This window comes from Delphinus delphis, chromosome 2 (genome assembly GCF_949987515.2).
Source record: "Delphinus delphis chromosome 2, mDelDel1.2, whole genome shotgun sequence".
NCBI lineage: Eukaryota > Metazoa > Chordata > Mammalia > Artiodactyla > Delphinidae > Delphinus > Delphinus delphis.
Genome location: NC_082684.1, coordinates 110,888,667 through 110,904,163, shown reverse-complemented (window position 1 = coordinate 110,904,163; position 15,497 = coordinate 110,888,667). Strand labels below are relative to the sequence as shown.

At 41.2% G+C, this 15,497-nt stretch overlaps 1 protein-coding gene across 1 annotated transcript; it reads left to right on the top strand.

Moving 5' to 3' along the window:
* Positions 1–9,329: 9,329 nt before the first annotated feature.
* Positions 9,330–14,559, top strand: LOC132418684 (protein SET-like). The gene is given in 3 exon segments (XM_060002683.1): positions 9,330–9,349; positions 12,984–13,643; positions 13,645–14,559. Coding segments are annotated over 3 exon segments (1,209 nt in total). The 3' UTR covers positions 14,174–14,559.
* The last annotated feature ends 938 nt before the right edge of the window (positions 14,560–15,497 follow it).

Genomic DNA, 15,497 nt, shown 5'->3' with positions numbered 1-15,497 from the left:
TTCTGGGGAACTGGACTTTGTTTTCATCACCTCTGCACCCCGAAGGATTAATCCAGCCTCTGACACATACTGTGTGTTCGACTAGTATTTGCTGACTAAAGAAAGATGCAGAATGAGCCTGTACTACGTCTGCTGCACCCACTGGAGCAAGCAGGGTAAGTCTTCTAGAAAGGGCAAGAAGCAGAAGCATCTTCTAGAAAGGGCAAGAAGCAGAAGAGACCAGGGTAGACCAGAAGGACCGCTGAGCTGGCTACAAGACCCAATTCTCCCGCACAGGTGTATACCTCATCCTTCACCTGTCACTCTCCGAACCTTAAAGCCGCCCACATTTGCCTCTGAACAAGCTTTTGAAAAACTGAGCAGGCACCCCCGGCACCCCCTCCCCACCCCAGTACCCCACCCTACCCCACCCTACCGGGCTGCTCTTTTCAGAGCCCCAGACATCGACGTTAAGTTACCTTTAGAAAGAGCTAGTTTGCATCTGTGGTTTCTGGTTAAAGGATCCTGTTTCAGCAGCCCGGCTGAACCCTGGACAGCAGAGATATCTAACACCCGTCTGCGGAGGAAACGGCAGTGCCTCGCTCCTCCCTGGCTAAACGCATTTGCTCACCCGTCCCTGCAGAACAAATCATGTTCTTTTCCTTGCGCTAAAATCCCTCTATGAACAAATCCTCTCTGTGTCCCTAAGAAACGGGTCCCACACCCGCGGAGAGCGCCCTCCACATACAGAAATACACGCAAACCCCAACCCAGAACCACCAGGTGTAAGCCTGGTTTTGATGTCCTTTAAGAACAAACCAACAACAACAAAAATCCATCTAAGAATTGAAACTAAGAGCAGTGACTAGAAAGCTTATGCACAGGGAGTTATAAACGTCCGTAGCCTAAGTTGCAAAACTATGCATGGCGCTAACAGTTGAAACACGCTTTAAAAACAGCCCTTGGGGATGCCACCTTCAAAGAGGCGCGCAGCCCCGGGCAGCGGGCAAGTCCTTGCTTTTCTGCGCCGGCTTTCCAAGTCTCTCCCCTGTCTTTTGTGCCATTTACTATAAACAACATTCGAAGGTAGCACCGTGTACGTTTTCAGCCCTGGCAGGAGAGCCTGGGAGCCCCAGGAGCGCGTGGGGTCCGCGCCGCGGCCGGGTCTGCACGCGCCGTAACGAGCAACACAGTCCCCTACCTGGGTGGGAAATCCGCGGGCGGCCGCCTCCGGGTGCGGGCGGAACGGCGTCCGCCTTGGTGGCCCCGCCGGCAGCTCCCGCGAACGCTGCGCTGGGGCGATCCCCGCGGAGGCAGGAGTCCACGGGTGTCACACATGCATCACGGCGCCCGCGCCGCCGCAGCCGCCGCCGCCCGCCCTGGCGCAGCGCGCAGCGCGCCGCCGCCACACCGAGCACCAAGGGCGGGAGGCTCCTGCGTCCTCTATTCAGTGGGATCAGATCCTAACCCGCTTTCTACCCGGCCTGAGCATTAAGGCATTCGCGGCGGGCAGCTCTTCGCTTCTAAATCTCCTTCTGATTGGAGACGGAGTGTTTGGGATAGCTGGGTGGGAAGGGGACCCAGCGGGACCCCAGGCTCCCTGGATTTGCAGAGCATTAGATGTTAAACATCTTATTCCTCCAGTTTCGAGTTTCATCCCCCACTGATTATTGTCATCTCCTTCGCGCTCTCCACCTCGCCTGGGGCAAGGGGGCGATGTGTACTCCACACCCCTTTCACCAGCCCCAAACCAGGACACGTACTCCAGCCATAACAAACTTATAATTTCTTGCACATGCCTCACTCTCTCACCTCCAGGCCTTTGCATGTTCTTTCCTGTCTGCCCAGAATATTCTCTTCCTCCTAAGCTTCTTATCCCTGCCTAATGACTAATGGTTCTCAGCTGAGCCATCTCTTCCTTGAGGAAGTCCGCCCTCCTCCCTGGAATAAGAGAGTTCTCCCTGCTCCATGTGCATGGGGCCACCACTGCTTCCTCTACCACAGCACCTAACACCTGTTACTAAAGTTGACTGCCTGGTGTCTGTCTCCCTCACTAGAACATAAGCTGTGTAAATGCATGGTCTCTTGTTTGCTGCATGTGCAAAGGCATATAGTGTCTCTCAATGTATATTAGTGCAGCTACTATCCAGATTAAGGTATAGAACAGCTCTGGCATCCGGAGGTTTATGACCCTTACCAGGCAATAACTACTCATCTTCCATATGTAACCACTATTCTCGCCTCTTCCAGCATCAATTATTACTGCCTGTTCTTGAACTACGTATGAATGGAATCAACAGTTTTATATTATTTCAGATTTTGAAGGTATATAATATATCTACCTATTATATATATAATATATATGAATAAAGACAAATTTTCCTTTTCCTTTTCCAATGCTTATATCTTTTATTTAAACTTTTTCTTGCCTTGTGGCTCTGGCTAAGACTTCCATACAATGCTAAATTGAAGTGTCAATACCTAGTCTTATTCTTAGATTCAGGGAAAGTCTTCATACTATTAAGTATGATGTTAATTAAAAAAGTGATGATAATGAAGAGCCTTGTTTTATTTCTAATTTCAGAGGGAAAGCATTTTTACCACTAAGTATGATGTTGGCCGTTGGTGTTTATTTTTATAACGTTTATCAGATTAAAGAATTCTGAGAAGGAATATCAGGGAATAACAGATTCCCTTCTTCTTTTAGTTTGCTGAAAAGTGTATAATAGGGCTTCCCTGGTGGCGCAGTGGTTGAGAGTCCGCCTGCCGATGCGGGGGACGTGGGTTCGTGCCCCGGTCCGGGAGGATCTCACATGTCACGGAGCGGCTAGGCCCATGGGCCCGTGGGCCATGGCCGCTGAGCCTGCGCGTCCGGAGCCTGTGCTCCGCAACGGGAGGGGCCCCGACAGTGAGAGGCCCGTGTACCGCAAAAAAAAAAAAAAAAAAAAGTCAATATTTTTCTATATATTTAACCAGTTCTTCATTCCTTCTTGGAGTTCTGTGTATCTATTTGGAGGTTCCTTTACTTCACTCTGAACAGTTCCTTTTAGTATTTCTTGTAGTGAACATCTACCAGAGACTATTCTTTCAGCTTTTATACAACTTAAAATGCCTTTATTTGACCTTTCTTTTTGAAGATTATTTTTCACTATGTATAGCATTCATAGATGGAAGTCTTTTTTTCTTTCATCACTTTGAAGAAGTCAATCTATTGTCTTCTTGCTACCATATATTCATTTGAAAACTCTGCTCATAGTCTTGTTATCACCTCTCTGAAAGCAATCTTTTTGCCTTTCACTGCTTTTAATATTTTCTTTTTATATTTTCTTTCAGAAGTTTAATTATGATATTCCTATATATGGTTTTCTTTATTTTTTTTCTGATTCTGAGCATCTTGAATTTGTGGGTTAATATCTTTTATCAGTTTTAGAAAATTCTCAGACTATCTTTTCAAATGTTGTTTCTGCCCTATTTTCTCTCTCCTATGCTCTTAGATTGAGAAAGCACATGTTACACATAATTAAATGGTTTTGATATTATCCCACACATCTTTTCTGTTCCATTTTTTCTATTCCTTTTTTACCTTCTTTGTACTTTAGCTTGAGAATTTTCTATTGACCTTTCTTTGGGTTCACTAATCTTGTTTTCTGCTGTGATCAATTTGCTGTTAAACCCATCCAATGAGTTTTTAAGTATAGATATTACATTTTTCAAATGGCTACTTGATTATTTGACATAAGCTTTGTTGAATTTTTCTTTTTATCCATTCTGTCCATCATTTTCTCTATTTTCTTTAACATATTTATAAGAAAATCTATTAACTACAACATATGGATAATTTATTTTACTGTCTTTTCTGTTGGTTATTAGCAAACATTTTCTTGCCTTTTTGCATGTATCCTGTTTTTTTCTTGTACGCCAGATATTGTGTAAAGGAACCACTGAAAACTGAAGTTACTCTTGTTCTCCTCCAGAGATGGTTCACCTTGCCCTCTGTTATACAGATAAGATGAGGGGTTGATCACCTCAATCCACTCAGGAATCAGCTTCCAAGGAACTGGATGTCAGCTCTACCTAGACTAATTTCACCTCTGTGTTCGTATGTCTCAAAGATGAGAGCTATCATGTGTTTATTGTAGGACATAGCCTCCAGGGAGAATTTTTCTCATCAGCACTATGACACTGCAAAATATTTCACTCTGCCTTTCCAATCCAGCACCTAGCTTCTTATACCCCCCAACTCAGCATTCAGCAAAGATCCCATCAGGCAAAGCTGTCTGTACATTTGGGTGTTTTCTAGATTTTAAACTGGCAGACAAGCCATATGGTGGTCTAAGGCTCTGCCATTTTCTCTTCCCCTAGTATAGCCCCCTCTGCCTGATCCTCAGCCCATGCTTGGACTCAGCAAATGCATAAGGAAGAAAAGAATAAAATCAGCTCACCTACCTAGGAAGAGCTCTTCCTTTTTTGGAATGTTAGTTCATTTAGTCTTTTTTGTTTTCACTATTCTCAGATCTCTTTTAAAATGTGATTTCTGTAATTTATTCTTTTTTTCTAGTGGAAGTGCAAGATGAATGGCATGCCACCACCTATTAAATACTACTGGAAAGCAGAAATTGATTTGCTAACTGTTTAATCCTCACAACACTTTTATGAGGTAAGTACATTTTTCAGACAAGTTGTGTAACTTGCCAAAGATCACTTAATAGTAAGTAATGAAGACAGGAGATGAACCTAAGCTATCTCATCCTAAAACCAGGGGTGACAATAACCATGATGATATATTGCCTCCAATGGATGGGAATATTCTTTTTCAATAGGTAAAAAAATGCTAATTCTGACTTCTAACTGAAAATCTGAAGAGAAGATCATTTTTAAAACTTCCTTTTGAGACTAATTTTGAGTCAGATATGTAAGTTATTTAAATTCAAGGCACATCTCTCACCAAAATTTTTCTGTAGAAACCAAATGACCTTTTCCTACCCCTCAAGCCCCAAGAGATAAAACTCACTTAATCAAAAGTGGTTTTGGTCATATTTTCTTCAGGAAACATGAGTGGCAACTGTCAAGTTTTCTGTGTCCTCCTCCCACAGAATTCTAAATTATGACAATTCACTTCAGGAATACAAATGCATTGAGGGGAACACTTTCACTTTTTATTTTCATTTTTGGAATGTAAGTGCAGTGGACTCCTAAATTGCTTGCCTAGAATAGCAAAGGTTAAGGTAATTAGAGTAGAAATGGGAAAATCCATAATCAATTTGTGTTTTAAAAGGTCCAAAGAATACCAAAATGAGAGCTGAGAGGGCATCAGGCAGCCGGTGGTTTGTGGCTGCAAAGGGTGAGTCACAACTGAAGCTATAAAACCAGCACATTCTGAAAAGCACTGGTGTTCACCCTTTTCTTTTTCACTTAATGTTTTTTTTTATTTTATTTTTATTTTATATTGGAATATAGTTGATTTACAATGTTGTGTTAGTTTCAGGTGTACAGCAAAGAGATTCCATTATACATATACATGTATCTATTCTTTTTCAAGTTCTTTTCGCATTTAAGTTATTACAGAATATTGAGCAGAGTTCCCTGTGCTATACAGTAGGTCCTTGTTGGTTATCTATTTTAAATATAGCAGTGTGTACATGTCAATCCCAACCTCCCAATCTATCCCTCCCCCCCTCCTTCCCCCTGGTAACCATAAGTTCGTTCTCTAAGTCTGTGAGTCTGTTTCTGTTACGTATATACAATGGAATGTTGCCCAGCCATTAAAAAGAATGAAATAATACCATTTGCAGCAACATGGATGGACCTAGAGAATGAAATAATACCATTTGCAGCAACATGGATGGACCTAGAGATCATCATACTAAGTGAAGTAAGTCAGACAAAGACAAATATCATAAGATATAAATGCAGAATCTTAAAAAAATGATAAAAATGAATTTATTTACAATACTGATGTTTACTCTTTGTGGGCCTTTGCCTAAGAATAATGTGATAATGATAAAGTCTCTTCTAGCTACAGCTTTATCAGTAGAAATAATTAAGATGCAAAAGAATCAGAATCTCTTCCACTCACTCTACTGACAGGGAAGAACTTCGGACTTGACCATGGCAAAAGTCAATATATGAACTTACTGATAAAGACTTGATTGTTGGCTTTTAGAAAGGAAAGTGTCACCTGATACTGCAGAAAAACCAAACAATTCCATAAAGAAAGCAACTGTCTGCCTGAAAGCAGAATTTTAAAACTAAATCTAAAAAAGGAATCCACAAAATCCTATCACAGGATTTTAAATATTTCCATTACCTTCTGCTGCTTCCCAAAGAAGGCAGTGATTTCCATGCATCGGCCGTGTCTGCCAGACTTGCTGGTTCATTTCCTGGATTTTAGCACTCCGTAAATTTTGATGGTTCAATTATACTACTATCAAACGATGTTAAAATGCCACCCTTCCTGTATTAAAAAAAAAAAAATTTAACACTACCTGCCAGTATAACAATCAATTTTAACAGCTGCTTTTATCATGTGCTTACCATTTGAAAGGCATTCTATGTATATTTTTGCTAATTTTCCCCAAAACACTGCAATTTATGCACTTTATTTTCATTTTCCAGATTAAAAAAAAAAAAAAACAAGCTTAGAATGGTCAGGTAATATATCTAAGGCCACACAACCAGTAAGCAATAGGGTTAAGAGTCAAATCATGGTAAAATTCCAAAGCTTGGGTTCTTTCCATAAAATCACTCTTCTCCTATTGGAATAGTCTCATGTCCATTGCCACACCTTCCATTCTACCCAAATCGGTCTGTTCCCTCAAATATTTTGTACTTATTTTCTCTTCTGTATCTTTACACACACAATTCCTCATACTAATATTGTTTCTAATCCTCAACCTTATAAAAAGCTAATTTATCCTTCATGTGCCTGCTGAGATTCCACTTCTTCCAGTAAACCTGCCCAGACCACCTTACTTCCTCCCCCAGCTCTCCACAGCAATCTCTCTCTTCCAGATATGTATATGACATATATTCTATTTGTTCATTCATTCATTCATTCAGCAGATCTTTATTCACTTCAAGCACTGGAAACACAGAGATGACTGGAAGTGAAATCCAATAACAAATAGATAAATATAAAATGTGTTTTAAATATACTAATATATATGCGAATGTATATACACACATTTATATGTTCAACAATATTAATAATAGCTGACATTATTGAGTGCCTATTATGTGCCAGGCACTATTCTAGGCCACTTAGGTGTTCTAACTTATTTAATCTTCACAACAACTCTTCAAAGTAAGTACCTTTTTATTTATGAGAATACTGACACACAGAGAGGTTAAACAAGTTTCCCAAGGAAGATGAGACGTTCATCAAAGGGACCAGGAGAAGAAGGGTGTAGTGAATATTGTAGGTGATCCTCTAACATCCAATCTAGTCTCCTTCGAAACTGTGAAGTTTGGAAACATTTGGAAAAGATGTGAACCCCATAAGTGGCCCATGAATGACCTAAGTAAACCCAATCAGTAATTCCAGTAAATAATTTCCAGTGCCCTGGTCCAAGATCCATCCAGAAACTCAAGCCTAACAGCATTTCTTTGCAGCAGAAATTGGCTCAAGGAGGTCCACAAGATCACTCTAAAGAAAAAATTACTTTTTCTCTTCTGGACATGAATGAGGAATCATTAAATAGCCCTGTTTGCTACCAGCAGCCATTTTACAACCATGAAGAGGACCAGCATGAACACAAAGTTTACTGTCTTAACCTAGATTTCCCTCACTTAAGCCAGTGTTTCACCTTCCATCTGCTCTTCATCCCAATTCTCCATCATAGGAGGTTTTACTAGTCATAATGATACTGCATGCCAAGGCCTAGCACCATCCTACTTTCTACCAACAATGGGGTCCTCATTGCCATCTGACCAGTGAACGATGCAGTCATAGAATCCATCCTGAGTGACTCGTTTCCAGGGCCCTTTATGGTGCCAGCTGTCATAGCCTAGGTTTTCCCCTGAAAGCAGAGCCTGAGGCAAGGGTTTACACGTAGGTAGTTTATTTTGGTAAATGAGCCCAGGGAACAAGAGTAGGGAGACTCTGAAGAATGAAATAGAAAAGTAAATTCAAGGGTACGGTATCAAACTAGTCACTGTTGTTGGCAACTGGACATTGGTCCTGCTGGGAAGCTCTGAGGAATTGTATAGAATTGGACTGAGAAATGTCACCCAAGCATTGGAGGAGTGAAACGCTTATCTGCCAGTTTCCATCTCCTGTTGGTCAAAGGTTGGAGCACTGAAGGTTAATTTCACACTTGCACATTTGCGTATGCAAAAGTGTCCAGCTGGTCCTCCAGTTGGTTTAGCTGCCTCACAGAGGCTTCACAAAAGAAGTGATGATTCTGTGACTGGACCATTCACTGGTTCACTAGTTGGACAAGCTTGTTCCCAGAAGAGTCCCATATCTGGTATCAGAGAAGCAGAAAGTAAAAAATACACTGTGCAGCTGAGGCAAGGTGCTTATACACTTGGGCAGAACTGACTCCTGCATCCATGGCTAGATTAAAGGTGGACTCAGAGGATATGAGGTGGGGCACAGGAAGTGTCCACACATAGTACCAGTTGTCAGAGAGAGACATGAAGAGCACCTTCAAGCTCAAGGCCATCATCCAGCTGCTAGAATCTGGCTACCTCTGTATTTCCAGTAATAGGAACACATTAACTTCCTTATTTTTTAAGCCACTTCTTTCTTCTTAGTCCCCCCTTTATTAAAAGAAAACTACTAGAAAAATATATATATATATATATTTATGAATTGTGACATGTCAGGTAGTGGTAGGAAAGCAGCCAGAGATATAGAATTTGTTTTCCTTGAGTATAGGATTTGCTCACATCATTGGTTGTGAAGCCTTATTGGTATCGTATTGGCCATGTTCAAAATGTACATAAGCTACTCATTTATGTGAAATAAAGCAAGCTGTCTTTTCTGTAATATGAAGCCTAAATCATGCCAACTTTTAAGAGAGGATTCTCTACAGAAAAAAAAAACAGTATTTACAAAAGAAGTAAGAAGTTTGTTAATAAGCTCAGTTTTTCACTCAACAAATGTAGGGTGCCTCTCATCTACCTGTCATCACTGTTGTCTTCCCTGGGGATACAGCAGGGAAACAGACAAAATTCCCCACCATCAAGGAGTACTGTCTAGTAGGGGAAACAGACAGTAAACTCAGGGGAGGAGGAAAGGTAAGACCAGACCAACATACATTTTTAAAGGACCATCTGGTTTCTGTAAGGGGCTGGGGTGGAAGCAAGGAGACCATTTAGATGTTGATGTAGCAATTTGGGCCGGAATGATGGTGGCCCATCATTGGTGAGGGTGAAGGTGATGAGAGGTGTTCATTCCTATCGCCTTTATTGTGCAAAGCAGTACAGTCTTTGAAGAAGGAAATACCTGAGGAAGAAAATGGATTCTAGAAGGAAATGGAGGAGTAAAATATAAAAGGTCACTGGATAGGTGTTAGGGAGGACATTTGATTCAGCTGGAAGGACAGTTGCAAAGTGTGAAAAAGCCATAGATTGAAAGAAATGTAGGTGATGAATTGAATCTACTTTGGTGTTAATCAATAGGCATATGATTGATAACATTGGAATATTCTAATTACTTTTCATTTCTAGGTTATGTTTCTTTAAATACAACACCCGGCAGAGCCTGGACTCTGTGAGACCCAATATTCATAGAGTTACACAGACTTACACAGAATGAAATTTGTCCTGTTTAACACATTTTGAAAGTGATTTTTAAATATTTTTACTCTTATGATTTTTACTCATAAATCTTTCCCTCTGAGATATATTAAGTTCCAACTCCTGCAAAGAAAATTAGATAGAAGACAGTTTAGCTATGAATCAAACTAGAATCATGATCAAAGAGAGTCTCAGTAGATAGAATGTAGTATAGAAATTAAGTTAGCTAAGTTTGGACCTCTCATATTAATCATTTCATAATTCATATTTTCAAATATTTACAGCTCATTGAGCAAGGCTATTTTCTTTCCCTGTGGAAAGATGCTTGGTGCTTAAGGGGCCCCGTGATTTAGTAAGGATAATTATGTGAAGCAAAGTACAAATGACAAGTGACTATTTTTGTGATTTTCTTTGCCTCCTTTCCAAACTCAGTAGAATGGTGAAGTAGGGGGGAAACTGGATGACCGTTTGAGCAGGGAGCAGGGGTTGATCTCTTTATTTAAAAATATTATGGGCAACAAATTATTCCTTTAAAATGCAAGTGTATTCAGAGTGTAAGCTCCATCACACCTCTGTGTGATGATAGTAATACCTCAGTTACCTAAAACAATGGGCAATGGGGCACTGACAGAGAATAGAGGGGAAGTCCTAAAAACTTGGAAACAGGGAACTGGGGTTTGGACCCATCTTCGCTACCATCTAGCTGTGTGGCTTTAAGAAAGTCACGTGGCTTCAACAAATGATGTTGGGAAAACCGGATATCTACACGCAAAAGAATGAAGTGCAACCCTTACCTTACACCATATACAAAAATTAACTCCAAATGGAGCAAAGACCTAAATATAAGAGTGAACCCTATAAAACTATTATAAGAAAACAGAGGGGGAAAGTTTCATGGTATTGGATTTGGTGTTTATTTCTTGGATATGTCACAAAAAGAACAAAGCAACAAAAGCAAAAAAAAAAAAAAGATTAACTGGACTACATCAAATTAAAAGCTTCTGTGCATCAAAGGACACAATCAACAGAGTGGAAAGGCAACCCAGAGAACGGGAGAAAATATTTGCAAGTGATCTATTTCATAAAGGGTTAGTATCAAGAATACATGAAGAACCCTTACAACTCAACAACAACAACCACAAAAGCAACCCAACTGAAAAATGGACAAAGGACTTGAATTGGTATTTCTCCAAAGAAAACATACAAATGTCAGTAAGCACATGAAAAGGTGCTCAACATCACTAATCACTAGAGAAGTGCAAATCAAAACCACAATAAGATACCACAGCACACCCATTAGGATGGCTATTATTTTCAAAATGAAACAAAATACCAAGCGTTGGCAAGGATGTAGAGAAGCTGGAACTGCTGTGCACCATTGGTGAAAATGTAAATCGGTGCTGTTGCTATGAAAAACAGTAAGGTTGTTCTCTAAAAAATTAAAAATAGAATTACCATTTGATCCAGAAATTCCATTTATGAGTATATGCCTAAAAACTTAGAAACAGGGACTTAAAAAGATGTTTTTAAACACATGTTTATAGCAACATTATTCACAATAGCCAAGAGCAGGAAGCAACCCAAGCGTTCATCGACAGATGAATGGATAAGCAAAAGGTGGTATATACATACAATGGAATATTACCCAGCCTTAAAAAGAAGGGAATTCTGATACATGCTGCGACATGGATAAACTTGGAGGATATTATGCTAAGTGGAATAAGCCAGCCATTAAAGGACAGATACTGTATAATTCCAGTTATATAAAGTACCAAGAGTAGTCAAGTTCATAGAGACAGAAAGTGGAATGGTGGTTGCCAGGGGCTGGCAGGAGGGGAATGGGAGTTGTTCCTTAATGGGTACCGAGTTTCAGTTTTGCAAGATAAAAAGAGTTCGGGAGCTGGATGGTGGTGATGGTTGCACAACAATGTGAATTACCTAATGCTGTTAAACTGTATACTTAAAAGTGGTTAAGATGAAAAATTTGTTATATGTATTTTATCACAATCTTTAAAAAATTTAAGATAATGAATAGAAAATGCTTTCACAGTATAGGATATACAGAAAGTGCTCCAAAAATAACAAATTTTATACTTGGTATTTTATTAAATGTCCTGAATTGAGGCCCAAGATGGTCCCATTATGTCAAGTTCCTTTCTGGGCAAAAGAAAGCATGTGGTGAAATTAAGTCATCAGAATTTTTAGAAGTGCCTGACACATCATTTGGTCTCATTCCCCGGGGAAAAAAAAAGTTACAATGCCTTGCCAACTCTTAGAATTCTTATTTCTAACATGAAGTGTCTGGACAATTCATTAAATCATCTGTAAGTTCCTTCATCTCTCATAGTTCTCTGTTCTAAGTCAATACTTTGTAAACTGTGTTCTGTAACTCTAGTCCTCCAGGTAAAGGACACGCTACATCACTTGAGTTCTGGATGCTTCGGTACACGCACACGCACGCACACACATACACACACACCCTTGTTTCAAGCAGAGATGCTCGCATTTTCTATATTGAGGTTATGTTCAATATTTACTGTTATACAACATTTTTCTAATTTTAAGAAAATGAAAGCTCTGTTTCTACGGAAGCCAGGTAAATAAATTTTTCAGATAAATGAAATTTATCTTCTTCAAGTACAAAACTTTCATTTTAAATTCTACGTTTCATGAAAATCCTATAAAAACTGACCCTTGTGGGCTTCCCTGGTGGCGCAGTGGTTGAGAGTCCGCCTGCCGATGCAGGGGACACGGGTTCGTGCCCTGGTCCAGGAAGATCCCACATGCCGCGGAGCGGCTGGGCCCGTGAGCCATGGCCGCTGAGCCTGCGCTTCCGGAGCCTGTGCTCCGCAACGGGAGAGGCCACAACAGTGAGAGGCCCGCGTACCGGAAAAAAAACAAAACAACAAAAAAACTGACCCTTGTCCCATACCTTCTAAAAGAGGATTCCTGGACCATAGTCTGATTGGTAAGGCTTGGCTTCACCAGGGACTGACATGCAGTGGACTATGCTTTTACATAGAATTATAACCATGAGTTTCTATTCTCTTTTCAGGAAAACACAAGACTTTGAGCCCAAAATGAAAATAATAACTCCTACTAACCCAGTTCTTAACTTTTCGTCTGTCAGTGCCCCGTCAGTCTTAATGGTACTGCCATCCAGTACCCTGCCTGGTTCCATGCCTCCAGCTCTGCCCAGCTGTTACCTCCGTTAAGACTCCCTTCATCTGGCTGAATACTTATCAGCGTTAAAAACTCAGCTCATGGCTCTGCCGCCCGCCCCTCGCCGTGAGGAGGAAGCGGAGGAGGAGGCGGCTCGGGGAGCTGGAGCCGCGAGCTGGAGCGCGGAGCGTGAGTGAGGGAGCAGAGCCGCCTACCTGCCCGCCGCCGCCTCCCCTCAGTAAGCGGGAGCCCGGCACGCAGCCTCAGCCCCTCCCTCGTCGTCAGGCCGCGAGGGCAGCGCGCGCGAGCCAGGGGGAGGGAAAGCGAGCGAGCGAGCGCGGGGAGGAGGCGGCCGGACGGACCCGGCGCCCGCGCGTGTGGCGTGAGGGGAAGCCGCGGCCCGCCCCCTTCGCCTTCCCTTCTCTCCCCTCCTCGCTCCCCCCGCCCCCTCGACCGCGGAGCAGCACCGTGTCGGCGCTCGCGGCCAAAGTCAGTAAAAAGGTGCTCAACTCCAACCACGTCGGGGCTGAGGAGACCTCAGAAAAAGAACAAGAAGCAATTGAACATATTAATGAAGTACAAAATGAAATAGACAGACTTAGCGAACAAGCCAGTGAGGAGATTTTGAAAGTAGAACAGAAATATAACAAACTCCGCCAACCATTTTTTCAGAAGAGGTCGGAATTGATCGCCAATATCCCAAATTTGGGGGGGGCAACGTTTGCTAACCATCCACAAGTGTCTGCACTGCTTGGGGAGGGCGCTGCGTTATTTGACGAGAGTCGAAGTGACAGAATTTGAAGATATTAAATCAGGTAACAGAATAGATTTTTATTTTGACGAAAACCCTTACTTTGAAAATAAAGTTCTCTCCAAAGAATTTCATCTGAATGAGAGTGGTGATCCATCTTTAAAGTCCACTGGAATCAAATGGAAATCCGGAAAGGATTTGACAAAACATTCAAGTCAAACGCAGAATAAAGCCAGCAGGAAAAGACAGCATGAGGACCCAGAAAGCTTCTTCACCTGGTTTACTGATCATTCTGATGCAGGTGCAGATGAGTTAGGAGAGGTCATCAAAGATGATATTTGGCCAAATCCATTACAGTACTACTTGGTTCCGGACATGGATGATGAGGAAGGGGAAGGAGAAGAAGATGATGATGATGATGAAGAGGAAGAAGGATTGGAAGATATTGATGAAGAAGGGGATGAGGATGAAGGTGAAGAAGATGCAGATGATGATGAGGGGGAGGAAGGAGAGGAAGATGAAGGAGAAGATGACTAATGGAACACTGATGGATTCCAACCTTCCTTTTTTAATTTTCTCCAGTCCCTGGGAGCAAGTTGCAGTCTTTTTTTTTTTTTTTTTTTCTCCTTCTCCTCTTGTGCTCAGTCGCCCTATTTCTAAGGTCTCTTTTCTCCTTTATACCATGGCTCACAACTTATTTGGGGGGGAAATACCTTGAGCAGAATTCAGTGGGAAAAGAATCTCTACCCCTTTCTGTTCCAAATTCATTTTTATCCCTTCCTGTCTCAACAAAAACTTTATGGAATCAACACCACCATGCTCTGTGGGAAAAAAGAAAAACCTTCAGCTCCCTTAGCTCTGCTGGAAGCTGGAGGGTGCTAGGCCCCTGTGTAGTAGTGTATAGAATTCTAGCTTTTTTCCTCCCTTCTCTGTATACTGGGCTCAGAGATTACACTGTGTCTCTATGTGAATATGGACAGTTAGCATTTACCAACGTGTATCTGTCTACTTTCTCTTGTTTAAAGAAAGAAAAAAAAAACTTTTAAAAATGGGGTTATAGAAGGTCAGCAAAGGGTGGGTTTGAGATGTTTGGGTGGGTTAAGTGGGCATTTTGACAATACGACTTCTCCTGTGGCATGTTTAATTGTGATGTTTAACGGACATCCTTGCAGTTTAAGATGACATTTTTAAAATAAAATTCTCTCCTAAAGATGACTTGAGCCCTGCCACTCAATGGGTGAATCAGCAGAACCTGTAGGATCTTATTTGCAATTGACATTCTTTATTGTAATTTTGTTCCTGTTTATTTTTAAATTTTTCTTTTTGTTTCACTGGAAAGGAAAGATGATGCTCAGTTTTAAACGTTAAAAGTGTACAAGTTGCTTTGTTATAATAAAACTAAATGTGTACACACAAAAAAAAAAACTCAGCTCATGTGTTCCCAACTTAAGGAAGCCACCCCAGCTGAGTGAAGTGCTTGTCCTTTCATCCCCAAATATCCTGTCCATCTGGATACCGTATATACACATGTATGCCCAGGCACTTACCATTTTTGTTATCATTCTCTCTTTTTCAGTCTTCTCCTTAACTAGGTATATGCCCCTCAAGCCAAACTCTATGTTCTCTTCATGTCTGTATCCTCAATGCAGATGACAGGGCCAGAGTATTCAATATGTACTATTTAACTGAACTAAAATAATTTTATGTCATCTTAAAATTTCATGGATAATTGACCCTTTTTTCATAGCCAACTCTCCTTGATGTCACAGATGAGTTTTCTACCATGCCTCATCTTTTAGTTACACCTAGATAATTGAATGTTAACTCCTGTTAACGAGATTATTTAATGACATAGAAAAAT